General features: G+C 53.4%; 1 protein-coding gene across 2 annotated transcripts in view; it reads right to left on the reverse strand.

The window, feature by feature from the left end:
• The window catches only part of CCDC88C (coiled-coil domain containing 88C), a 126,977-nt gene that overhangs the window by 71,631 nt on the left and 29,236 nt on the right, over window positions 1–26,110 (reverse strand). For both annotated transcript variants that reach the window (XM_029238828.1, XM_029238829.1), the window contains exon 4: window positions 2,179–2,248. In XM_029238828.1, coding sequence (XP_029094661.1) covers window positions 2,179–2,248 — 70 coding nt within the window. The remainder of the gene's footprint in view (window positions 1–2,178; window positions 2,249–26,110) is intronic.

Genomic DNA, 26,110 nt, shown 5'->3' on the forward strand with positions numbered 1-26,110 from the left:
AGAGAGAGAGAGAGAGAGAGAGAGAGAGAGAGAGTGTGTGTGTGTGTGTGTGTGTGTGTGTTTGGACTAGATGTTCTGCTGGGATCTGTCCTGCCCCTGCCCTGGCTCCACTGAGGTGCATTTACCAAAAACAAAAAATAACCAAAAGCTGAAACGTTATAAAGAACAGTGCAGTGTCCACATCCGCCAACAAGGGCACAGACATGCTCCTGAGCCATGTGGCAGAATTCGTAAAAACAGCCGCCCCGCAAGAAAGAAATCAACGCTGTTCTCTATTTTAAAAGAAACCCCAAATGCTTCACGCATCTATTTTTAAAATTTAAAACAGAAAACACTATTCCACAAATATGTCTCTGGCACTCATGTTTGCATCTTCTCGCTGGTGCACCTCTCCTGCCGACCTCCTCTGCTCTCGGAGCCCCCCGACACTCCTGTCAAAACCTACCCATGCGTGCGCCCAGCTCTCATCCCTCCAGCCCTGACTTCAGGGGAGGCAGCCCCTCCCCTCTCAGCAGAGCCCGCAGAAGCTGCTGTCAGTCAGGCCCTGCCTGCCAGGGGCCTTCTGAGCTTGCTGCAGCCGTTGGGATTCTCGTCCTTAACTTTCCCAGGGCTCCCCATCTCATCAATCCAACTTCTCCATCAGAACTGGGGCCAGAACCTCTTCAATTGACGTGCACTGATTCTATATGGTGCTGGGGACCAGAGGGCAGGCAATTCACCTGTCAGCTTAAAAGCAGCTTCCCCACAGTGTTCTAAAACCGGATTGTTGGGGAAGGTTGCACAACTCTGTCCATTTATGAAAAGAATCACTAAATTGTATACTTAAAATAGGTGAATTTCATGGTATGCAAATTATACATTAATAAAGCTATTAAAAAAATCAGCGTCCACATCTCTGCAGGTGTTTCTGTCCAGCGCCAGACCCGAGGTGCGACCTGGGTTCCTTGCATGTGGACAGTCTCTTGGCCCCATGTGGTTCAAAGGGGCTAGAACAGAGACTCAGCTAGGGGGAGGGCTGGAGCCAGGGTTCTGGCGAGTGGAGGTGCCTGCCGGTCAGCGGCACCGAAGATGAACAGGAGGTCAAGGAACCCCCTTCCTTTGGCTCCCGTAGCGAAAAGGGAAGTGGGGCCCAGGAGGACCGCCTCCACAAACAAAGTGATTAAATGCTCAGCTGCCCTCGACCCGGTGGCCCCAGAAGCTGCTGCTCTCAGGGCCAGGGCTCCTCTATGAGAAATGTCCTCGATGGGTCACTTGGTATACTTCTCCTTTGCTCTCCAGCCAACTGAGCTCATGTGGACAGGAGCAAGGACAGCCAGATTCCAGGGAGAGCAGGGCGGGGAGGGACCGACAGAGGGAAGCTTCAGTTCCTTCTGCAAAAGTCTCTAATGTGTGGGATCCTTCCTGCATTCCTTGACTCCACACCTAGCCCAGGAGGCTAACAAGGTCTCCACGGGAACCAGGGAAGTTCCAGCCAGCGAGCACACCTGTCCCTGGGGCCTGCAAGCTTTCATCCATGAGCCATGGGTCCAGGTGAACGCACACAAATGTGGAGGGGAGGAAATCTATCACCCTGTTTAACCAACCCAGTGTGTTAACTATCAGGGATGAACTAAGCCCTGGCTCTCTGGAAGGTGTCCAGGAGGGCATTCCAGTCTTTCAAAGTCACACCGAGTGTCCGAGACTAGGACTTAGAACCTTGCCCACTCGGGCCTCAGAGACCAGAGGGAGACGTGAAAACAGACACACGACAGGATGTCCCGGTGAGATCTACCATGGGGGGAATAAAGCAGCACAGGATCCCAGCGGAAGGGACATTAGCTCCCCCCAAAGATTCTTTCCTGCCAATAGAGACCACACCCCATGATGGTGTGAGGAGAGACCCCCTGGGGGTCCACCATACAACTCGGGGCCCTAAGCCCGAGGCCTCACCTGCCTCTGTGCTCCAATCCCAGGGGTCAGAGGATATATTCTTAAGGAAGAAATGTGCTCTTGGCGTGATGCCTCAGGGTAATAAACCCACCCGTTACGATCACACCCGAATGATCACGTGCTTACACTGTGCTGGCTCCAAGCTGGCAGCCAGAGCTCTGCCTCTGACAGCTGCCCAGGGCTGACGGCACTGCCCAGGCTCTACGGGGGGGTGCGGGGGGGGTGTGTTGGGGGGTGGCTTTCACTCACCAGACAGCGGGTCTTTGCCAATCATCAAGACATTGGGCAAATTCATTACGATCAGCTGCTGGAGAACTTCCTACAGAAACAAAGGGGAAAGGATGCCATTAAGCACAGAAAACAGAATAAAGACTGATTAAGACAATTACAGTTTACCAAGTTGCTGGATGAGTGTGCCAGCCATTAAACAGTAACTATGAAAACACCATATAACAGAAAGGAATAGTTAAGATACCAGTAAGCGAAAAGTCAAAAAAGCTAATTATGCTTCCGCCTTGATTATTACCAAATAAAAATTAGGTCTGCGTGTGTACAGAGACTTTGGGAAAAAGAAGATATATCAGATGCTAGATCAGCAGGATCAGGAGTTTCTTTTTAAAAGATGTCTTTATTTCTACGGTATGGTTTGCTTGTGCAATTAAAAAATACAGAATAAAGACTAAAGGGATGCTACTGCGTCTTTACAAGCTGACGATTTGGGATCCTAGCTTTCAGCAGGTCTTTGGTACAGGCTGTAAGTGAGACTTCTCTCTTTTCAGCAGTGACTTCCCTGGGGGAGGGATAAATCACAGCTACTCTGTGCCCGTCAGAGAGGGGACACACGGGAAGTGAGCTGCCTTCTGCCCTCACACCAAGGGCCTCTGAAAGAAGGCCCAGGCACCAGCCATTGGCCATGTCCCCTTGGGGTAGGGATGGCTAACAAAGTTCTCCTTGGAGTGTGCCGACCCACCACTCATGCTTCCCAGAGCGATTCTCAGGGCACACTGGTCTTCCCTGCCCAGATGTGCCTTGCTTTTCACAAATCGGAAGATAAAAATTCTAATTTTACAGAAGACAAGCAAGGTAGTAGGATTCCTAAGTATTCTTGGTCTTACAAAAGCGGTCAAGAAACTCTTGACCAACAAAGCTCCTCTTACGCCTTAAAAAAAAATGTTTCCGGGCTTCCCTGGTGGCGCAGTGGTTGAGAGTCCGCCTGCCGATGCAGGGGACATGGGTTCGTGCCCCGGTCCGGGAAGATCCCACATGCCGCGGAGCGGCTGGGCCCGTGAGCCATGGCCGCTGAGCCTGCGCGTCCGGAGCCTGTGCTCCGCAACGGGAGAAGCCGCAACAGTGAGAGGCCCGCGTACCACAAAAATTAAATAAATAAATAAATAAAATGTTTCTATTGAGACACGACTTTTTTTTCAGCAGTCGCTCTACTGATGACGTGATGAATCTCTGTACTCAGTACACTGCCAACCAGCACTGATGAAGAAAAAGGGGACAATTAACACGATCGGCTAATCCCACAGGGCCCAGCTGGACACCTCAGAGCGCTCTGAATCCTGAGAATGGTGGCCTAGGCAAGCACGCCTGGAAAGGCCAACACCTTCACAGAATGTACAAAATGATTTGAGCCACTCTCCTTATTATCTTTCCATGGCTCCTGCCACACCAGAAATTGAGGGGAGGGGATGCTAAACCAGGAGGAGTACCCCACTCCCAAACACACGGGCCCCTCTGCACTCAGTGTTGGAGGATGTCTTTCTTTACTATCTGAGGTCACGTGTCACCTCACCAGAGATGGCCAATGTTTTCTCAAACCAGTCTCAGTGCTGGACAGAGTCTGAGCTGCGTTACAGCCTCAGCTCTCCTTCAGGGCTTGGAAAAGTCAACGCGGAAAAAACTGTTTCTCAATTGAATGAGCTCACCAAAGGATTCCACAGTCCCTCCCTGGGGGCAAAACACACACTGTGAGTAAAATCAGGTAAATCCACTTCTAGCAAAAGGAAGGACTCCCACCCAGATGGGTCCATCCTGTCATGGAGTCCCTATCCAGCCTCAACACTAAACTCAAGTGCTCAGCCCAACTTCTAGAAGATTTCCTTCTTATCACTGTCCAACCAGCTACAGTCCCCTTTGAAGTCTTGGCTGGTTTCCTCTGCCATGGTCCAACTGTCTGGAGTGCCAGCCCTATTTATCAGGGTGCTTGAAGAAGGGGGCACACGTTTATGAAGGAGATACAGAGTGAGAAATCATCTTGAAGGTCTCTGCATTGCAATAATGCAAAGTGGTATTTTTATGCTTATCATTACCTAAGCAAAAGACTGCTGGAAACACTGCTAGAAAATATTGCTGGAAAATCCAGGTATTCTCCTTCCAAAACTGGATGGCTAATTTTGTCTAATCAGTATTTTCTAATTTTCCCACAAGAAATATGTATCACTTGCACAATTAAGAAGTAATGTTTTATTAACAATGTTTCCATGACGTGTTCCCCTCAAAACATCATGGGCCTCCCAAAAGTTAATCCAAAATTTGGGGGCCAAAGATACCCCCAAGACCTTAACTGCTCCCCCCAAAGGACCACCAATCACATTTCCAGCAAAAACAGGCTCAGAGGTTTGAGTACCAAGGTCAGAGCTGGCCAGCAGAAATACAGGAAACACATTAATTTCAAATGTTCTTAGGAGTCACCTTAAAAAAGTAAAAAGAAACGAGTGACAACATACAAATAATATACTTTAATTAAACCAACATTTCCAAAATATTGTTTCACCACATAACCAACATAAAACCATGAATGAGACACTTCACGTTCTTTTTTCACACTAAGTCTTTGAAATTCAGTGTGTAGTTTACACTCACAGCACATCGCAATTCAGATGCTAAACTGTCACTGGAAACACGATCTGAATAAGCAGAGTCGCAAACTGAAGTTGTTCCAAACACACTTAAAAAGTTTCCAGTAACTGAATCCAGTATCAGCTTTCAAATCTAAACAAATTAGAAATTCACTTCTTCAGTCACACTAGCCAGATCTGGAGGCCCCGCCAGCCACATGTGACATGCTAGTGGCTGCCGTGCTCTGCAACACTGGTGACGAGGGGATTCCCTGAGGAAAGCTGAGCAAATGCGTCCCCTCAGGGCGGCGGGGCCTCCAGGGCGACGGGCCAGGCCCTCCGGCTACGTGAGAAGGCTGCTGACGAGGGGCCCCTCCTGCCTGGTACTCAGAACAGAAAGCCACTGTGGAGACCGCAGCTGACACACGGGCGGGCTCGGTGGGCACTGGTCACACCCCGGCCGGCTGCGGGAGTGGGGACACGGAGCGAGGACGGAGAGCACAGGCCCCAAGGTGTGCTCTGTGTAGCCCCCAAATGTGCCAACAAGCCTTCCTGGTGCCACCCGGGCCTTTGCAAAGGCAGAAACAAAGCACACTGTCACATCCCGAGGCCAGGACGAGGGATAAGGGCACACACGAGCCTTGCGGCCTCTTGTCTCATCCCATCCTTGCGGCCTGATGGCAAGAGGGAAGAGTCAGGCTTGGGGTGCAGCCCTCCCAGAGACCCCTGCCCTCCACAGAGAACTGGCCTGCGGAGAGGCAGGAGCAGGGCAGGGGGTGGGTTTAAGCACCGAGATCCAGAGCAGATTTTGTACCCCCGTTCCCTCTCCTCTGCGCACCTGCTTTAGGTGTGTTCTGAGGTCCTAGTATAAGATGCTGGGGAAACCCCCGATTCTCCTTTTCCTAAACGCAACTGCACCAACTGCACGCTGGGGGGACCTCGCTGCTATGACCACTTGAAACCAGCTAAAAGGAGAGTCACCGAAGTAGGTCAGAGCAGGGCGGTGGTACTTGGATTCTCATGTAGCAAGGGGGTCGGGGCTAGAAAGCTCTTTGTAAGTACAAGGGGAAAGAACCCACCTGACCCCAGCCAGGCTGCAAATCTAAAATTTAGGATCTTATCGACTCTGAAGTTCCTCCCAGGGCTGTCCTGACACAAACAAGGCCCTACACCTCGGGGAGGGATGGGACGGGCAGGACACTCCAGGAGGCGTCTGGCACCCCAGCTGGGGCTCCCAGGGGCTGCATCTGGTTTCGCACACAGTGTCAATAAGCCCAGAGACTCAGACCGCCCTCGGACTGACAGCTTCCTGATCTGGACCCTCCAGAGGCAACCTGGGGGGACACGGGGAGTGCCGAGGGGCCGTCTTGAGGCCGTGGCACTGGCTCCCAGGGGTCACAGGTGGAGAGAAGTTCTCAGAACAGAACCAGGAAGCCGAGTGGAAGGAAGACGCTCCCTTCCTATTAGAATCCTCTCATGACAAGTACAAACGTACCCAGTGGGGAAAAGCCAGGACACGGGAGGGGGTGCCCCAGTCCAGGCTTCACAGGTGACAGAGCTCTGCTAGTGGCAGGAAGGATGATGCAGGAGCGGGAGAGCAGATTTCAGAGGCACCAGGTCATGCGCAGAACTCACACATGATTACAACTAAGCAAGTGGCCTTGGTGGTGGCAGGAGCTCCCAGCCCCCCCGAGAGTAAACGAGACCAGCACCCAGGCACGTGGCTTCACTGAACCCACTACACCAAATGCTCGTCCCTGCTGGTGAGCACGGCTCCCCACGTGTCAAAACCCAATATGGGGCCCAGGCTGTGATTCCCAGCTGGCTCCGGGAGTCACCTGGGCCCTCGTCATCCCTCCTGTCACCAGCCTTCACACAGGCCAGCGCTCCAGCCTAAATGTTCCTTCCCTCCCAAACTCCCTCAAACCTCACTCCTCCCAAGGAAGCTTCGAGGTTTCCCGAGTGCCTCCACGTTATGTGCAGGTGGTGCTAAGTCTTGAGATAACAAGATCTGGGGGATCCGTCACTGCCTTCTGGAGGTGGGGCTCTGGGAGAGGCAGGGGGACAGGGGGAGGGAAGGCAGAGGCTGGGGGCCGCACAGAGGGAGCTGGGAGGGACCCCAGCACAAGCCTGGATGCCTCACTCCACCTGGTCTGTCCCTTGGGCCAGAGGTGACCTGCGGTTCCCGGGGCTTGCAGGTGAAGCTCATTTTCTGCGTGTCGCCCAGTTTCCTCCATCAAATTGTTCGGTCCCTGTGGGAGATGGGCCTCCTAATTCCTTTCTAGCCAGTCTCTATCCAGGACTTATAAATAGAGCACCCACGGAGCCATGGCAGTGAATGTCCTGGAAGCCCTCAGGTAAGCCGTGCTTTCTCCAGGACCTCCTCCCTTGGTTGGAACAGGAGGACTCAGCTCCGGCGCCCCCAAAACCGACCCCCTCAACTTACCTCTGAGAATAAGTGTGTGTACCCCAAACTCCTAGCAAGCTATCTACTTCACCACAAAACTGTCAACAGCAGAATATTAAATGGAGGCTCTAAAACAACCACCTTCAAAATACAAATCCAAGTATGACCGGGTGTGTGTAAGGGAGTGGCACTTGAGTACTTGTGCCGCAAACTGACGCTGGGGACTGGTTAGGTAATGGAAGGTACGGCCGCGATCCTGGGTAGGAAGAGGGCAAAGAATGCTGAAATGAATAAAAGGATGCCTAACTGAATGTAGAAAATTAAAGATATGCTAAAAAAGAAGAAACCCTCAAAGGAAATATACTAAAATGACAGAACTCTCTCTCTTTTTTTTTTTTTTTTGCAGTACACGGGCCTCTCACTGTTGTGGCCTCTCCCGTTGCGGAGCACAGGCTCCGGACGCGCAGGCTCAGCAGCCATGGCTCACGGGCCCAGCCACTCCGCGGCATGTGCGATCCTCCCGGACCGGGGCACGAACCCGTGTCCCCTGCATCGGCAGGGGGACTCAACCACTGCGCCACCAGGGAAGCCCCAGAACTCTCTTTATTAGAGTGATCAGGACAAGAGCAAGCTTTCCCAACATTTAAAAAAGATTCTGTAATGTGGTTCTAACACCTTAAATTACTTTAACCCTGTGGCATGGCTTCCCCCAAAGAATGTCAGCATCATCTATTTACTAGATATTGAACCGTGAACATGACAGGTCCACTAAAAAAAAAAAAAAAAAAAAAAAAAAGCCTTTCTCCGGAGACAATTCACAATGTATCCAACACAAAAAATGACGTGGATTATTGATTCTTTTAATCACCGCCCCCTCCCCAATCAAACTTTTTCCAGCATCCCCCATCAGAAATTGCAAAGCCTCCATCGGCCGGGAAGAAGAGATGCCAGCCAGGAGGACTGAGGGATGAGGGCAGAGGCTGGCTTACAGCCCTGGGCCCTGCGCTGGGACCTGAGGCAGGAGGCCCTGGGGGAAGGGGTGGGATCCCAGACCACCAGTCCCTGGAAAACGGAGGCTCAGGGATCCCGGAGAAGTTCACCCACCGCCTGAGGCAACGTAGGGGCCTCGCTGAAAAGGCTTAAAATCGTGCCAAGGCTCATGTCAACCTTTGTGCATGCTCAAACAGAAAGGTCACTTTCTCCGCTGGTGGAAGAAAGGAAAGGTCCCGGAAAGTTGCAGGGTGGAAACACTCTGTGTGTCTGTGGCAAAGGTTATCTTCAGTTTCCACTGGAAACACTGGGATTGTTGGATTAAGCACAATGATTTCACAACAAAATGGGAAGAAATCCTTTTCTCTTGCCAAATGAATTTTATGGCTTGACATTTTGCCAGGAAGGAAGAATAAACGCTGCTAAATGCCTTGAGTTTAGGTGCACAGAATGACCCTCCATGAGAGTTTGAAAAGGAGTTAATATAGAGGAAATGAGAGGGAGATCCCAGAGAAGACAAACACCCACACGAGGCATCCAGGAGGAAGATGATGCTCACGGTTGCCAAGGAGATCAGGATGGTCCAGACAGCAAAATGTGCAGTCCACACAGTCCAAGCAACAGAGACCCATCCAATACTGAGAATCAGTAACACAAGTAATAACAGCTTTGAGTGCGCACCCAGCACACCTTTAAGTCTGGGGTTCAGATACTCAGAAACACATACGAGCGGCCTGGCTGTGAGCTGAGAACTCTCAGGTGGCGGAGAAGGCAGGGAGGTAGACCGTCACAGCACAAAAGGACAGGTGCCAGAGCAGCACAGCACAGGGGGGCACTGCCAAACTCTGCCCAGGCAAGTCTGGGAAAACGTCTCAGAGGCAGCAGCCTCTAAGCTGGGCTGTGGAGAATGCTTAGAGTCCCGCAGGTGAAGGAGAGAGCCAGGAAATGTATTAGCTGCTAAGTGTGGCCAGCAAGTCAAACCTTTGGTTACAGTGTACTGTACATACTCTGCATTTCCCACTGGGGCGCTCTTTCATCCTCACACATCACTGGCCCCGATCACCACCAGTCAGAATCCTATCCATCCTCCGAAGTTCAGCGAAAATGTCACCTCCTCCATGAAGCCATCCTTGATGCCCTTAATCATATATGAGTTTCTTTCCCCTCAACTCCTAATGTTTCACCCTCCCACTTCTGTGGCACTTTCACATTTTGCCTCGCCAGTGACTCCCCACGCACAGGCAGCAAAAAGCAGCTAAGTGACAGCTGACAAAATGAGACCGATCAGAAAACATTCCTCAAAATTTATACTGAGTGAGGTTTTATTCTTTCTCAAGTCTCTTTTTTGGAAGTGGTGTCTTCTCTTTCTCACATGAACAAGGGGACCAAGTCCTGAAAACTAACTATTCTGCTCCACTACTACAAGTTACTTTACTCCCCTGTTAAGTTACTTCCTATTTTACCTAGCCAAATCATCCACCATGTGCCTGAAGATCCCACAGCTTGTAGATGTTAACCAAAGTTCAAAACATCTCAAAGTGAATTTGTAATGCTGGTTTGAATACGCCAGGCTTTCCAACTGTAAAATCCCAAATGTGATAGTTTTATGAGCAAACAAAGCAAAGCAAGGGGAATTTAAAATTCCTAAACAGTAGACGTGACTCAGATGGGAAAGCCACCACACGTATTCCAATGTCCCCAGCGTCTATTCCAGTGCCCCAAGAGAGGAGGAGAGACTGCAAACCCCACAGCCGTAACTTTTCCAGAAACCGCACAGCTAAGGTTCACACAGGTGAGGTGCCTCTGGGATTCTGAAAGGCTGAGACGCTCACACAGACAGACCGAGAAAGTCAGGAGTAGTATTCCTGGCAGTCTCTGCACACATCACAGGGCTTATACTCCTGCCATCGATTAGCACTCCTCCAGACTCCCACCTCGATTTGGCCAAGAGGGGTTCCTGAACTCCCTTCCACAACATCATGGCCCAAACAAAAACACACACCCAAACACAGGGAGGGTCCCCTCTCTTTCCTCCTCCCAACATCATGTGAACGGGTCAGGACAAGAATCACTAGGATTTCCAATCGGAGGGAACCATAGCACAACGCTGGTAAAGGGATTTGACGGCGGGATGCAGAGCGAGGGCCAGGTTGGGTGCTCTGGGCTGGTAAACTTTCCCCGAGACCACAGACCGGGGCACTTTCTAGAGTTACGCTTGTCTCATACCTTCCCTAGTGACAGCCTGCTGCCTCCACCCCCAACCAATCATGCCTCCCTCGATGCTATCCCATCCGAGAGCAACGGGGACTTGACCCCCAAACGCAGCGACACGGCCCACGTTCTGCGATGTTACAGCCAGGAGAACGATTTTTTTAAGTTAGCTGCTGAGCGGAGACGTAAGCCTGATGATTTATCCTCGGCCGCCCGTTCAGAGACGGGCCCACAGGCCACGTGCTTGTGATTCCATCTGGACGAGAGGCTCTCGTTTCCGCCACGTTCCCTCCGACTGGGGCAGGAAGCCCCAGCGAAATGAGTGGGTAATGAAGTGCTTTTATGTTAAGAGACTGTCACGTAAAGCTGCTGATAGACTCAGCCCATCTGTTCCACCTCGTTTCAATTAAGCCTGGGGTCCCCAGGGCTTGAAACTAGCTCAGGTCCGCACAAGCCTAGGAGCACCGGCTCCCCTAATGAGGCCACACCGAGTCTCAGAACCCAGCGATTTAAAGCCACCAACCTGGGCCATCTGCGGTTCCCAGATCGTCAGAAAACCCCCTACCCCTGAACACTTGGTGACTGCCTCTCCTCATGGCTGCGTTCACAGAAACAAACCAAGCCCAGCCTTTGTTCCCAGAGAGGAAAACAAATATTTCCTTTGAGCTGACCCAGGAGGAAGAGACGTGTGGGAAGGAACACCTGGAAACTCAAACACCAAGTGAGGGCAAAGCTACTCACTGTGTGACCTCAGGCAAGTCACAGTCCCTCTGTGAGCCACACCCTCATCCATAACAGGAGGAGGACCTTCTCTAAGGGATGTCTGGCTCCTTTAGAGGGAGGGTGGGGTGAGGGTGCTGGCACAGAGAAGCACAGCACATCTTTATAGTTACTAACTCAGGGCTGCCAACTCTGAAAACAGCCAAGGGCCCACACGTCTCAGCAGAGCCAGGGGAAACCCACAGGGACGGGACTGGAGGACAATTCAAATGTCCCCGAGAACGCCTGCCACCCTCCCTTTGGGTTGCTCTGATGTTAGGAAGCATCTGTGCTGAGTTCCTGGACCAAGGAAGGTGGTGGGGGCAGCTCCAGAAGCACGGGCAGGGTACCACATTCATCTCCTGAGAAGAAATTCTGCCCATAAATGGTGTCTCAGGAAACATTTTCCATGGTAAATACAAGCCTCGTCACCAGCAGCTAAAGCTGGGCTCTAGGGAAGAATGTCTGCAGTGAGGCCACCAGCAAGCAGAGGGGCAGCAGGGGCGATGGCAAGCTGGACCCATACCACCCCAGCCAACAGCAGAGGGTGGTGAGAATCAGAACTCAAAACCAGCAGAGGGGGCTTCCCTGGTGGTCCAGTGGTTAAGAATCCGCCTTCCCATGCAGCGGACGCAGATTCGATCCCTGGTCGGGGAACTAAGATCCCACATGTCGCGAGGCAACTAAGCCCACACGCCACAACTACAGAGCCCACGTGCTCTGGAGCCTGTGCGCCGCAACTACCGAGCCCGCACGTCGCGACGAAAGATCCCACGTGCCGCAGCTAACACCCGACACAGCCAAAAATAAATAAATATTAAAAAAAAGAAAAAATAGGGCCTCCCTGGTGGCGCAGGGGTTGAGAGTCCGCCTGCCGATGCAGGGGACACGGGTTCGTGCCCCGGTCCGGGAAGATCCCACATGCCGCGGAACGGGTGGGCCCGTGAGCCATGGCCGCTGAGCCTGCGCGTCCGGAGCCTGTGCTCCGCAACGGGAGAGGCCACAGCGGTGAGAGGCCCGCGTACCGCAAAAAAAAAAAAAAAAAAAAGAAAGAAAAAGAAAAAATAAAACCGGTAGAGCCTTATAGATTATCTACGGAACACAGAAACTGAGGCCTGGAGAGGAACATCACAGAGGGTGTAGCGTCCCCATTTGGGTCTACAAAGCCAGGATTTCTCAGCTCTGCCCTAGGGCTCCTTTCCTCTGCTCCAAGGAGCTCACTTCTATTCAACAGTATCTACTGAGGGCCTACTACACGCCATGACCAGGCTGCAGTGGGGATTTGGGGGAGGGAGAAGAAGGATTTAGACGTTTAGGCAGGATGGGGAGGGAGGGTGGTCCTATCCTCACGCTTCAATGCCTAGAGGGGCTCAGGGCTGCTCTGCCCTCTCTTCCCAGCAAAGCAGCAGCATCCGTGCTTGGGGTTGATGCGAAGAACCCTATTTTATGGTGGTGAGGGATCCTGGAGCTACAAATCAGCAGCTGTAGAGTTCCCTTCCCTGGGCTTCTTGCAAAAGTTAACATTTTTGTTGATGGGCAGAGGGAGGGCACGGGGCTCACAGCCAGCACCACCTTTAGGCCAGAGCGCAGTGTGCGGGATCACAGCAGGGTGGGGACACGCGTCATGCGGGGCCGGTGGAGCCACCAACACCACCAGGTCCACGGGACCCATCCTGCTCCCCTGCACCCTCGCCAGGTGGCGGCTCCAGGCTGGTTTCCTGGCACCTTCTGCCCTGGGCATGCCCAAAGAGCTCAGGGGGAGAGGGGCGGCCGTCCCCTGTCCCAGCAAGCAGCTGGGCTGGGGATCACGCGTCTGTGCAGCCACTGTGCCCCACTCTGCTCCACCCACCACTCAGGGCAGGCAGGCAGGGCAGGGCCGGGGCGGGCAGCACACCCCGGCAGCCCTTACCCACTACCAGACGGTGCTGCACCAGTTCCCTCACTCCCGGGGGACACGGGGGAGCAGAGTGTGCGTGGGTGCATCAGCGGCAGGTGGCAGCCTGCCAGGACCCGTGAGGGCAGGGAGAGGCGGGCAGGGAGAGGCAGGCAGGGAAGCCAGGCCACTGCTGCCACCACAGAGCGTGAGCATCACAGGCCTCGGGGCACCACTGCTCCCTAGCGCCCATCGCCCCAGGGCAGGGGCCTGGCGGGCAGAGAGAGCAGAAGGGTAGCCGTTCACTCTGTTAATTACACCACGGTATTTCCTGGGCACCTGCTGGGGGTCAGGTGGTGGTGGCAGAATACATAGACAAGACCTCTGTCCTCAAATCTAGGAAATGCAGACAGACAAACAAGCTCAGCAAAACCGAGAGGGAGAAGTGAGGGTGTCCAGGGTGTGTGCACGGGGTGGGGCCCTGCTTTCGGGGAGCCCACAGCCTGGCAGGGGACGGGCCTGCTGGCAAGCCTGGTGCCGTAACAGAGCGGATGTGAGGCATCTGAGCTGGGGGACGATGGGAGCACACAGGAGGACTAATCCAGAAAGGCTTCCGGGAGGAGGGAGTGTTCGGCTAAAATGGAAACAAAGAGCAGGTGCCGTCCAGGTGGCAACAAAGGCAAAGGAAGTAACAGAAGACCCTCCCCCACCCTGTGTCTCCCCCCACCCCACCCCCACCCACTGCAGCCCCAGAATGGAGAAAGAGAAGCCCTGCACAGGGAGCTGGGGCCTGGCACCCGCTCTGTGCTTATCTCCACAGTGGCAGCAGTGGCTCTGCAGTCCCCTAGCCAGGTCCACCGCCAGCCTATCACTGCTTCAACCGCCCCCCCCCAGGTGGTTGGGCAGGGAGGTATCACACCCAACCCACAGGAGCTCCTGGCATGTAATTAGGCCCCCAATGGGTGCTGTCCCAGACACGCTCAGGGAGAACAAGCACGCCTGCCTCCTCCTGCTTCAAGGGTCCCAACCTAGAACAGCCCTGCGGTGCACACATGCAGGAGGCCTGCAGCGACTGGAAAGTGAAACCCATAAGGAGACGGCCACGGCTACTGGGGTGCAGGGGCTTGTCCTGGAGATCCCCAGGCCCAGGGAAATCCTCCCCACCCCTGGGCTCAACCACACCCCTTTCCTGCTCTATCCCTCGGGGCTCAGGGCCAGGCAGGAGGAGGGGCTGAACAGGAGCATCTCAGTGTCCCTCCTTTGCTCCTGCTTTCTCTCTTTTCCCTCTGGTCTCAAGAGGAAAAGCACACACACAACAGTTTCCACTGCGAAGGGTGGCAGAGGGTTCAACTCTGAAGGGCTGGCGGGGTGCTCGGCTGAGAGTTCTAAGCGCAGGTCTTGGCTCCAGGGGCAAAGTGTGCATGGTTGATTAGCGATCCCTGCCTTGGGCACAGCAACAGAACTTGAGCCTCAGAGAATGGTAAAGGCTGGAGAAGTGGGTCAAGTTCGGTGGGAGCACTGAGGGAGCAGGGAAGTCTCCGTGGCGGATAAGGGAGCGAGGTGAGACCGTATTACTGCTCCCCTCGCCCCCGCGTGCCCCTCTGAAAAAGCTGCCGGTGAAACAGGTGGTACAAGCAAACAAATCCTGCAAGCCAGTCCCTTCTCGTCATCATGCGAGTTTGCAACAAATGGTCAGACTTCACCCAGAGAGCAAGAAACTCTGGAAGGTTCTTTCATTCTGTCACCAAGAGCTTATTCTATAGCAGGAAACTGGGGGAGGGCAATTCAGGACACCGCTGAAAAACTGGGGAGGAGAAAGGTTAAGAAACAAGTGTGTAATAACTACCATCTCAGCAGGAAGTGAAAATCTCAACAGATGGTATCGACTTCAAGGCAGCTGTCCACGCTGGCGGGGTGGGCACCTGATGCAATCCTCTCCACCCCTCCACCCACCTCCAGCGCCTCCTTCCCTGCCCAAACCCCTTGGCTGGAAATAATCACTTCATCTGTGCCCCCTGAGCCCCAGCGCAGTGTACCCCACATTCGAGGTGACTGGGAACCTTGGGTTCCGGGGGTAGGGCACTGTAGCGTGCTCACTTCTGAATCCTCGCCCCCCCCGGCCTCTGCATGTGCTGTCCGCAGCAGACGTGCTCGCCAGCTGCTGGCTAAACTGAACCAACTGACCACAGGGAGGAAGGGTCTCAACTGAACACGCCCTCCCCCTGCTAGAGTGCAAAGAACACTTGCTTTTGAACGACGCTAAAGCAGAGCCTGGGCTCCACACTTTGTATTATCTCATTTAATCCGAACTGGCAGGGGGTACGCCTGGCCCACTAGGATTTGCCAACACAAGATGCACTTGATCAAATGTTTTTCATTGCTGGGGATGCCATAGTAAATGAGGGAGATAAAGAGGTAAATGAAAAGGTCATGCGATGTGCCAGGAAGTAAGAAGTGCTAAGAAGAAAAATAAGGGTAGGACGACCCAAGAGTGAAGGAAAATAAAGCTATTACAGACAGGTGGTCAGAGAGGGTCCTCCGATGAAGCAACAGTTGAACAAACACAAGTGGAGAGAGAGAGAGAGCATGCCAGGTGGACGTGTGGAATACGAGACTTACAGGCAGAGGGGACAGCAAATGGGAAGGTGACTAGAACATGCTGTGCAGTCCCACTGAGCCCGATACCGGTGGTGGCCCAGCCTAACCAGAGCCAGCAGTGCAGTTGTCCTCACGGTCTGACAGCCAACTCTGAAGCCTTGGGAGGCACAAGGAGTGCTCACACGAGTAACTCACCACGACACCAGGGGTTAGAAAGAGGGTTTAAGCCTGGGTGTCAGGCACAGGTGACTGGTAGCGGTATCTGGAGTGCTGTGTTAAGAAGGATTCTGAGGCCAGGTCTGGGCTCAGAGGCAGAGAGTGCGATGATTGATTAGTGATGTCTGCTGAGCCAGGACTTAAGAGGCCGTGGCACACCCTTGTGTAACCCACCCACTGTGATAAGCACTGTAACACGGTATAAAACTGAAGGTATGTGAGGGAGGGACCAGTAGTCCTCTGCCACTAGTTATAAACCCGTGACCTGAACTTCCTCTGCTAAACCAGCTTCACTTTTCAAGTCTTCTTACCAGGCTGCAGGCTCCCCAGGGTAGACACTTGGACTATCTCCCTCCCCACTGCCCCCCAGGGCCTGGCACAAGCAGGGGCTCACTCGGCATTTGTCAGATGAGCTAATGAAGGGCCACGAGCCCCAGGCCGGTGTGTGTGTTCACAAGGTGAAGACCTTGAATGTGGATCCTGTAGGACAGGGGCAGAAACAGTGCCCCACAGTTAGATCACCGGGCCCTACTGCATGAGGCTCTGATCTGAGGACCTAAAAAAAAAAAAAAACAAAAAACCCCTTTCTTTCATCTTTTAAAAAATTTTATCCTCTTTACTTAAAAATATTTTTTTATTGTAGTTGATTTACAATGTTGTGCCCATCTCTGCTGTACAGCAAAGCGACTCAGTTATACACATATGAACGTTCTTTTTTTCATATTCTTTTCCATTATGGTTTATCACAGGGTACTGAATATAGTTCCCTGTGCTATACGATAGGATCTTGTTGTTTATCCATCCTATACATTGATACACTAGTTTACATCTGCTAACTTTCATTCTCTAAAAAAAAAAGAAAAGGGAAGCTTTTCCTCAGATGTGAGCAAGGTGGGTGTAAGGACCACCAGATTTAAAGAACATTTCAGAAGAGGCAGGAGAACTAAGGCACGCAGACCTGCCCCAGCACCTGGTCACAAGGCAGGCCAGCTGCCCGGCCTCCCGCAGGGCCAGTTGAGAGCCCACACTTCAAGCAAATACAGGCACCCTCACCAGCTGTTCCTGAGCCCGAATTGAGCAGGATGGCAGTCTGTGCCCACCTTGCCACTGCAGCAAGTGGACTCTTCCAGGCTAAGCCAAAGAAAGTTAAGGCCCACCTCTGCACATTTAGTGAGCACACAGTAACGCAGAGGCTCTGTTAGGCATAGGGTGGGGGCGTGTGTAAGGAGCATCTCACTCTGGTCCAACCCTTTCCAGTGTGTCCACACCATCTTGTGTCCAGTGGGGCAGGTGCTTGAACTGTGACACAGGAATAAACTGAGATGCACAGTTGGGCCTTGGGTCACGTGGCTAGTGATGACCAAGCTGGGGCTGGAACCTAGGGAGTTCACAGCGCGGCTGGCGAGAAGAGGCGTGAACCCAGTGAGCTCGCAGCCCACGGGCATCCTCAGAAGGGACCCCAGGGTGTTGGGAGGTGGAGTGGTCCCCGCAGGCTGCAGTGGCCAGGAAAGGCTTCACGGGTCACTCAGGCCCCGGGAGAGGCTGTCAATAAACACGTCAGGCTTCTCGCCCTGAGCAACTTGTCCTGCCCTCTCAGAGCCTCAAAATACCTAAGTGCTTCTCTTAGGACATTTGTGCCGCTGGCTTTGGGGGCTACTTTATTTGCACCTGCTTCCTCAAACTCAGCCACAGTCCTCTGTGTTCCCATAAACTGCCTCAATCTTACATTCACTCGTTCACTCCTCCATACATTCAGCAAACACTTACTTGTTAAAACAAGCCCGGGTCTACTCCGGGCAGTGCACTAGGAGCTGGGGGTGTGATGGCGAGTGAAAGCACATGGGATCTCTGCCCGCCTGGAACTCAGACTCGTGGTGGAGACGGGCATTTGTCAACCGCCCCCACAATCAAGCGCAGAGTCAGGAACGGGGCTCTCATCGGGCACGGGACAAGCTCTAAATACACGTTCCCTGAATGAATGCAAAGGAGAGAAGGAACGCTGGAAAGCCGGCAACCGGTCATCATAAATCCCCAGGAGCAGAGAGGAAAGATGCAGAAAAGCGGGATGTGCTGTGCTCCCAACTGGGGCCACGAGCCCGGGGACAGATGGTGGCAGCAGGATAAGCCACGGCGCTAGCTCGGGCCACGGCTGATGGCCCACAGGCACGCCAGGCCTGCCGAAGTAGGAAAGGCCTCTTCTGCCGACGGTCACGTGCCACTACCCTGGCCACTCAGACCCAGGAAAGCAAGGCCGAACGTGGCCGAACACGGTGCAGAACTGCTCCGGGCAGGCCTGGCTCTGGCTGCAGCTCCACGCACACATAAGCTGCCCCCCCTGTCGCTCGCCACACACCAGCACGGCCGCCAGCCCCCCTGCAAAGAGCGGCTCTCACCCTGTGTCCACCGAGACAGTTTGCTAAAGAAAAGAAATTAAACAGAAGCTATAATAAAGCTCCCCCATCTGACAAAGCAAGCTCATCTCATCTCACACTGTCCGCAGAGCTGAGGAGTCGCAGTGAACAGGGAGGGACAGAAGCATCAGGCCGGGAGGGGCATCTTCAACATGGGCAGATGTGTGGTGGAGGCCGCAAGTCCATTCCGGGAAAGTGAGGCCGCTGCAGGGGGCGGGCCTCGAGGGCCTTCACGACTCTGCAGTGGAGCCTGCCGTGAAAATTACACTCCGAGCAAGTGAGTGTCTGGGGCACGCGGCACTGGTCGGCTGACCATCTTTGCTGCTTTACCTCTGCTGTCGCAGGCCCGGTTCCCAACTTGCAGATCTAGTGGCGTTCACAGGAGTTAGGTGACCTGCCCAGGTCACCTGCAGGGGGGTGGAGCCCAGGACCCGGCACCGGCTCCTCGGAGTCCAGGTGCCAATTGAAGGTGCTGCTGACCTTTTGAATCCACAGGACTCAGGGTGCAATCATTACGCACTCGTGGTGCTCAGAGCCACGGGGGCGGGGTGGTGACATGCTGTATCCCCGAGAATTACACTCATCTGTGAGCCACGAAGACATGGAAATAGGGACTTACCCAGGGTTCAAGCTATTAGAAGACCAGCAGACCACGAGACCCTACCCCCCACCGCAGGGTGTCAGGGACCTGGGCGCTGCACTGCACTCCAGGCAGCAGGAAGGGGGAAGAAGGAGAGGCATGCTGCCACCTCCTCTTAGGAAGGATTCTCAGAAGCAGCGCTCAACGCTGCCACTTACGTGTCCCTCGGCGGCATGGCCATGCCCAGCTGGAGGGGAGGCTGGGGGCTCCTTTATTAAGGAAGAAGGGGCGCGTGAACAGGAGCAGGGGAGTGATCTGCCACATAAGAGGAGATAAAACGTGAGACCCCTGGCCTTGTGGAAATAACCATCGCGTTAGAAAGATACACACACGTGGAACCGATTAATGGGTGAGGCCATATATAACAAGGCACTGATTGTGTGACACAGATAGGAAGCAAGCGGTTAAGGGAGAGCAAAGCCACAAGCCGGACGAGGTCACTCCAGCCAGCAGGCACCGTGGAGGGAGGCCTGAGCCGGACAAAAGCAGGGAGTGGGGGGTAGGGCAGGGGCAGCAACGGGAACGTAGGCTCCGCCCCAGCCCAGCGAATACCGGGCCATCACAGCCTTTGCTAAAACGAGTTGGGGTGGGAGTGGGGGAGTGCTGGGCCTGACATGCACAGAACTGGGTTAATTATTCATCATAGTCCCTGGCTCCTGGCATTCACCTGTAGTCACACAAGACTCACTTTCATTACGTTTTTTTTTTCACAACGTACTAACCACCTGCAAACCCACCACCCCCAGCAAAGGCTGGGACCTCGACAATAACCTACATCTAACCAGACGGTGCCCCATTCCACACCCCGACCCCTCCCATCCCAGATACCACCAACCTCAATCAGAAGTGCACATTCCCCCCCTTTTTTTTTTTTTACAGTTTTACTGCATCTGTAAAATGTTCCTAAAAAAGCACATTTATTTTAGTTACTTTTGACTTTATCAGAAAAGGATTAGTGCTGTATGTAATCTCTGGGAGTACATCCTCTTTTTACCTAACATTTACGACACTGCTAAAATTCATCTACATCGTTGCGTGCTGCTGCAGTTAATCTGTCTGGACAGCTGTATAATATTCCATTGTATGGTCACGTCTCAGCGTGTTCATCCACTCCCCCACTGATGGGTATCTGGGCTGCTTCCAGCCTTTTGCTGTTGTGCACAGAAACGCTGTGAACACTCTTGTACAAGTCTCCCGGAGTCCACGCACAGGAGTTTCTCTCCAGTATACACGTAGGCGTGAAATCAGCTGGGCCGGAGGGCACGTGGATGTTGAGCTTTAGGCTTTAATGCCAGACTGTTTTCCAAAGGGCCTGCCCCAATCTGCACTCCCTCCGCAGTGGATGAGAAACACTGCAGCGATCACTGGCGACACACTGGCCACCAAGACCTTTGATCCCTCCCAACTCCCTGGGTCAGCGCCTCCTTCACACGGAGCAAACGGTGACCCAGCATCACAAGCTACTCTGCGCGACAGCTGGCTCTTGGCCCCCAGCCAACGTGACTCTAAAACCTGGTGTCCCTCCCGCCAAGGCCTCCCACTCAACTGGCCAACTCTTGCCGGAGGGAGAGGGTTGGAAGGGCAAGGATGACATTGCAGTCAGAGGATTACATCAAGAAGTACATCCCAGTAGGGTCAAGCGTGGGGTCAAGGGCTGAAACACAGACACCCCAGGACAGTCTGAGTACAGAATCTGGCCACTGCGAAGTCTGACCCGGCCTCCCATGGCCAGCATTTTCTCAGCCCGTCATTCACTGCCCCTGACTCCTCATCTCCTCGCGTTGAGCCCACGTGAGTAGGATGTGGACAGTGCCCCAGAGAGGACTCTGTGAGCTCACCTCCTTCCACTCCATTCCAGCACCTCCTCTCCTAGGCACCAGGTGCCAGCGATGGCCTTCCATGGCCAGGTCTGCACCTACAGCGGCACCTGGGCTTCCCACTGGAGTGCCTGACTCCTTCCCCATTTCCAGTGGGCCTGCCTGACACCAACATAAAAAAAAAAAATCAACTTTCTCTGACTGTAAGCAGTTTAATTAGTGGAGAAAGAGTTTACCCTGAGAACAGGATGAGAAAACTTAAGTAAAGGCAAAGGTGTTTGGGGTTGAATATAGGTGTTACAGTCTCTTAAAAGGGAGTGAGATATTGGGGCCTGAACAAACCCACTGTGAGAAAGCACCTCCGTGCTATGGGGTGGGATCCTAAAAGGACCCGCACCTCCCAGCTTCTAGTTGATCTTGAGAGTGGCAGGGCCCCTGCCCCACAGCATTCATTCCCTCATATGTGTTTTGTCTCCATACAGAGATGCTCAATAAATGTTTATCCAATAAAAACAAAACTCACGTTGCCATTTATGCAAGAGTACCCAAAACCTTTGTAAAATGTTATTGATAGAATTCTCGTCGCGTTGGGGTGGTTGAATGTACTACAACTTTTCAGAAAATGCTACACAAAGGAGCACATCAGTTTCAACAAGCAGGAGGAAGAAGCAAGGACACAGAGCAAAGTGCTGGCATGTCAGCCAGACATGCACCTCTAAGCAGGTTAAAGCAGTTTTATGGAAGAGCACCAAAAATTATACAAAGTTTTCAGTAGAATCTTATACACTTTTAAACACTGTTAACGTGAAAAATTTCAGATGTAAATAAAAGGAGAGACAACAGTACAGTAAACCCCCATGTACCCAACATGCCAATTCAACCATGTGCAAGATTTGCTTCATCCATCTTTCTTCGTTATATAAAAAAAAAAAATTTAAAGCAAACTCCAGCACCTTGTCATCTCACCCCTCCATCAGAAGGCATCTCTAAAGAATACTGGTGTTTTCTAACATAACCACAATTACATGCTTTGAAATTTTTTTCCCTATGTGCTTATTAAAATGAAGCACTCTGAACGTTTTTGGAGGACAGCCCAGAAGTGGGAGGGAGAGAAGGGTAGCGGGGAAGAGGAAGAAGGGGCGGGCAGAGCGTAGATACAGGATTCCTGCTGGTGAACCTGCAGAGGCTCCAGGCAGCGTTTCTGACTTGCACCCCCCTGCCCCGAGCAGGTCTCTGTGACTCCAACCACTGGCCAAGGAGACTGTGAAATGGGGGGAATGACGACACACAAGGGTGGAGTAACGTGGTTGGTGGAAAAATCAAGCAACTCCTGTAAGGGCCAAACTGACTCCTCATCCTGCAAGAAACATGAGCTAAAAACGGGGGACGTGAAGCAGCGTATGCCTTGATCCACCCTTTGTTTAACCCGCTGACAACAGCTGCTCCCATCACGGAATATGCCACACCAGCATCGCACAATGGCTCCCAAAAAGGCACTGGTTGGGTGGAAGTTAAAGGTGCAGAGGCTACTCCGTGGGGAGCCTGCCCTATGAAGGGGGCTGTGACCCACCAGACGCATTACACGCTACCGAAGGGACCACAAGGGCTACAAACCCCAGGTCTCAGGATGCTGGGCAAAGGGCAGGAGGGACAAACCAGCTGGCAAACGTGGAAAGAACCTTTGGGGTCTAGGATTTTGTCTTCTCTGCATTCTCAATGCCCAGAAAGTCACCCATTCTTCCTGCTCCTGAAGAAAAGCACTTTCAAACCTGACACACTGAGAGCTGAGGGTGGCAGCTTTTGCACTTTCTGCCCACAGCCTTGGTGAGAGCCCTCGTGGAGGGATGTCAGAACTGTCTTCCACCCAAATCAGGCCTTTCCTGCAAGACCCAGCTCACTCCTCTCTCCTGTCCAAGCCCATCTCCCCACCTCCATCCTGATTTCTTCTGTGGTGTATTTTCTGAAGGGCCCAGTCTGGTACTTTCTCCTCACTGCTTCACGCTTGTACGTCTGGCCCCTTGCGAGGATGGGCTCTTCAGTGTCAGGGCAGTGGGAAGAGCGTTGGGTTGGGAGCAGCAGCCTTAGGCTCCAGTTCCAGACCCAAGACCAAACACGGAGACAAGTCACAACTTCTCTGGGCCTCAGTTTCTTCATCTGTAAAATCAGAGATAACACACACTGTGCAGGGAGCGCTACTCGCCTCCTCCTCTCGCCTGCATGGCAGACATCGCTAATCGATTAAAGCACTCTTGCCCACAGATCCAGGGCAAGGCCTCCCAGCTCTTCTCAACACAGCACTCTGAGCAGCCACAACTAATCCATCTGCAGCCAAGAGATGCCATCTAAACCCACCTGCCATTCCCTGGACTAGACAGTTTCTAAGGACACCGTAAACATGGTGGTCCCACAACACAGCACCTAGGAGAAGACTACACAAACAGTGGGAACGGTTAATCCTTCCCCAGAGTATCTGGACTCTGAATTGGTTGTTAGGAATGAATGAAGGCCCTCACAAAGCTGTGTCGTCTCCAGCCCAGCCTCCACTGTATCCTGCGGTGTCTTAACCCTGAGCTCCTCCAGAGCCGGGAGGACGTCTGCTCATCTCTCCATCCCTCCTGGGGGCCCAGGGCCGAGCTGATCCACGCTGGGCCCCAAAGAAGCCAACCAGCAGGTGAGAGAGAGAAGAAGGGAAAAGACACAGCCCCCACGGCTGGGGAATAAAACCAAGTCTAACTTCAGTCTGAGAAGTGGGTGCAAGCATGAGCGGGTGGCCCCTGGGTCCCAGACTGTCTGGTGTTCTACAGAAAACTCAAGGGGAGACCACAGCTTTCCTGGACACGAGGCACAGACTCAACCACACCCGCCAAACCTGGCCCTGCCACCAGGTTTAAATCCTAACCTGTACCCACTCAGGACACGCGGCATCATCCTGACTGTACCTCTGTGACACCCTGTGGCACAGGCCTACGGTCACCCCCAACTGCTCCAGGAGGGAAGGAGGCCCTCACTCCTGAAGTCGCCTCCCTGTCCCCCGCAAAGCTGGGGCTGTCCTCCCTCCTTGCAGCCCCTCCAGGCACTGACTGCAGCCTCGGAGGTAAGGTGAGACTCTGGCTGAAGATCCCAGGGGATCTGGCTCCCATGCTCCGCTGTGTCCCCTTCTCAGCACCTGTCAGGCTCCCAAGCCCCACGGCCTTCCCGCCAAAGCACGTAAAAAGCTTACAAGCCCACAGCTGCCTGTAGGAGCCCCTTCGCCTCACCATCAGCTGCAGAGCTGGAGATGGGGTGAAAGATTCACCCCTGTGGCCTGGCTCTGCCAGGCCCCTGCGCCTGGAGCAGTCAGCTGGACAGAGAGGCCCATCTCCCAGGGAGTCTATTTAAAGGGCCAGGCCTGCCCTGCTCCAGTGGGGGTCTGGCCAGGAACTTCAGGGCGCCACAGTGGGCCCCAGGCAAGACTGGCTTTGTTCGATGGAGCGAGCCCTCCTCCCCACTTGGAGGCAAGGGGAGGCCCTCCCTCGTTCTGCTTGACCACTCGAGTGTTAAGAAACAGGAGAGGTGACGAGCCAGGGCCATTCGGCCTCCTCAAAGGTCCGCCAGTGACTTATTAAGCCACCCCATCCTTATTCGCCCAGGATACCCGTGGAGGTATCGGTTTACTTGGTAAAACCAGTTCTTGCTGCTTAAGGACGGTGTGGGGCTTGGTGAATGGCAGTGGGAAACCGGACACCCCTGGGAACAGCGCTGTTCTCGGGGAAACGAAGCGCTGGGAAAAGACACAAGCATTCCCACAGATTGTAAACCATTTTATTGTCCGCTGCGTGCTGGGGCAGGGAGGAGTCGCCAACAGAGAGGGCTGTACCATCGGAATGCGGCTACATCAGACTTCATGAGGCCCATTTTCCCGACAGTGAGGCAAACCAATTTATCTGTGCGTGTAAACTTTTCCAGTAACAGGTGATGCTGTGAAACCTGCAGAAAGGCAGCATCCCTCTATCTCCACTATGAAGGCCAATTCTGCATCCGTGTGAGGGAGAGGTCTTCTGGAGAGCCACACCTGGGGACCAGGCGCCCCGTGCATCCTGGGAAGACATCCTAAGGGCACCACACCTGGGGGACCGTGGCACCCTGTGCATCCTGGGAAGGCATTCAGAGGGCATCACACCTGGGGACCACGTGCACTGGTGCGTCCAGTAAGACTGAAGTGAGAGAATCAATGCATCAAAATCCACGCCACGAGGATCATCTAAATATTCTCAGGAGAAAAGACCGTGACTCTCACTATTGTGCTGTGAACTGTGCACGAGCACAGGGAAAAAGGTAGCTGACTATCCCCCCACCATCAGCCACTCTTTCCTGCGCTGCTGGACTCTGGGCCCTGAGGTCCTCACTTCCCTGGTCCAGACAGCCCCCAGGTGGACCCAGGCCCACTGGCACACCCTTGGTCACCAGAGGAGGGCATGTGGCTGCATCTGATGTTCTGAATCCTGCCCCTCAAATCCACAGCATAAGGGTGGCTCTTAGGTCACCATCCACCCAGCATCAAAGGACAATACAGTCCCTACTCTCTAAAGACAAAGTTTTTCTTTGTTTTCTTTCAAAGTAACATCTCCCCGTAAAGCAACGCAACGTGATCACTTAGACCCCCAAGAACCTTTTCCAACAAGCCACCTGGTGAGACCTGCACCGCCAAATCCTCCCTTTCTGACACAGGAAAGCTCTACCAGGAGCACAGTGCCCCAGGCTGGGTTTGCTCTGAGGTTTCGGTTCACAGGTCTGCAGGACCCCAAACCTCAGGAACCCAGGTGAAAAGTGCAGGCTGTTGGCCAGGAATTTGATCTACAGGACTCTGGATATGTCTAACAATCTAGGGAAAAAAGAGGTCTACCAACAAATGTCATCCAACCACTGTCAGGGTCCAACACGCCTTTCCATCTCTCCCCTACCCAGGGTTCTGCTGCCCAACCGAAGCAAGTAACTTTAGGGATAAAGACGCCAGGGTCGCACTCCCTGTCACCCCCGCCCCCTGGGGCCCATGGCCCACATCAGACAGTGGTACCCAGGCACGCATCACGAAGGCGGGAGCCTCCCGCAGCCTCAATGAGAAAGCGAGCCAACAGGCAGGAATGAAACCTGTGCTTGGAGACAGGCTTCAGGTCACCGGGTGGCAGGTAGCTTTGAAGGCAGGAGCCGGTGCCCTTCCTGGGTAGTCCAGGGTGTGCCAAACAGGTGTCTGGATATTCTGGGGTCTGAAAACCCCAACTATTTTCGTCCTGGATGGGGAACATGGCTCGCTGCTTATGGCACATCTCCACCCACTTCCTCATCTCTGAAAAAACTATCCACATGTGTTACTTCAGAGGCCATACGGCGCAGAAGAAAACACTGCACCAGGAGCACAAAGGCCTGGGCGCCAACTTCA

The sequence above is a fragment of the Monodon monoceros genome, unplaced genomic scaffold (genome assembly GCF_005190385.1).
Source record: "Monodon monoceros isolate NGI ecotype Baffin Bay Population unplaced genomic scaffold, NGI_Narwhal_1 Super_Scaffold_21, whole genome shotgun sequence".
Lineage (NCBI taxonomy): Eukaryota > Metazoa > Chordata > Mammalia > Artiodactyla > Monodontidae > Monodon > Monodon monoceros.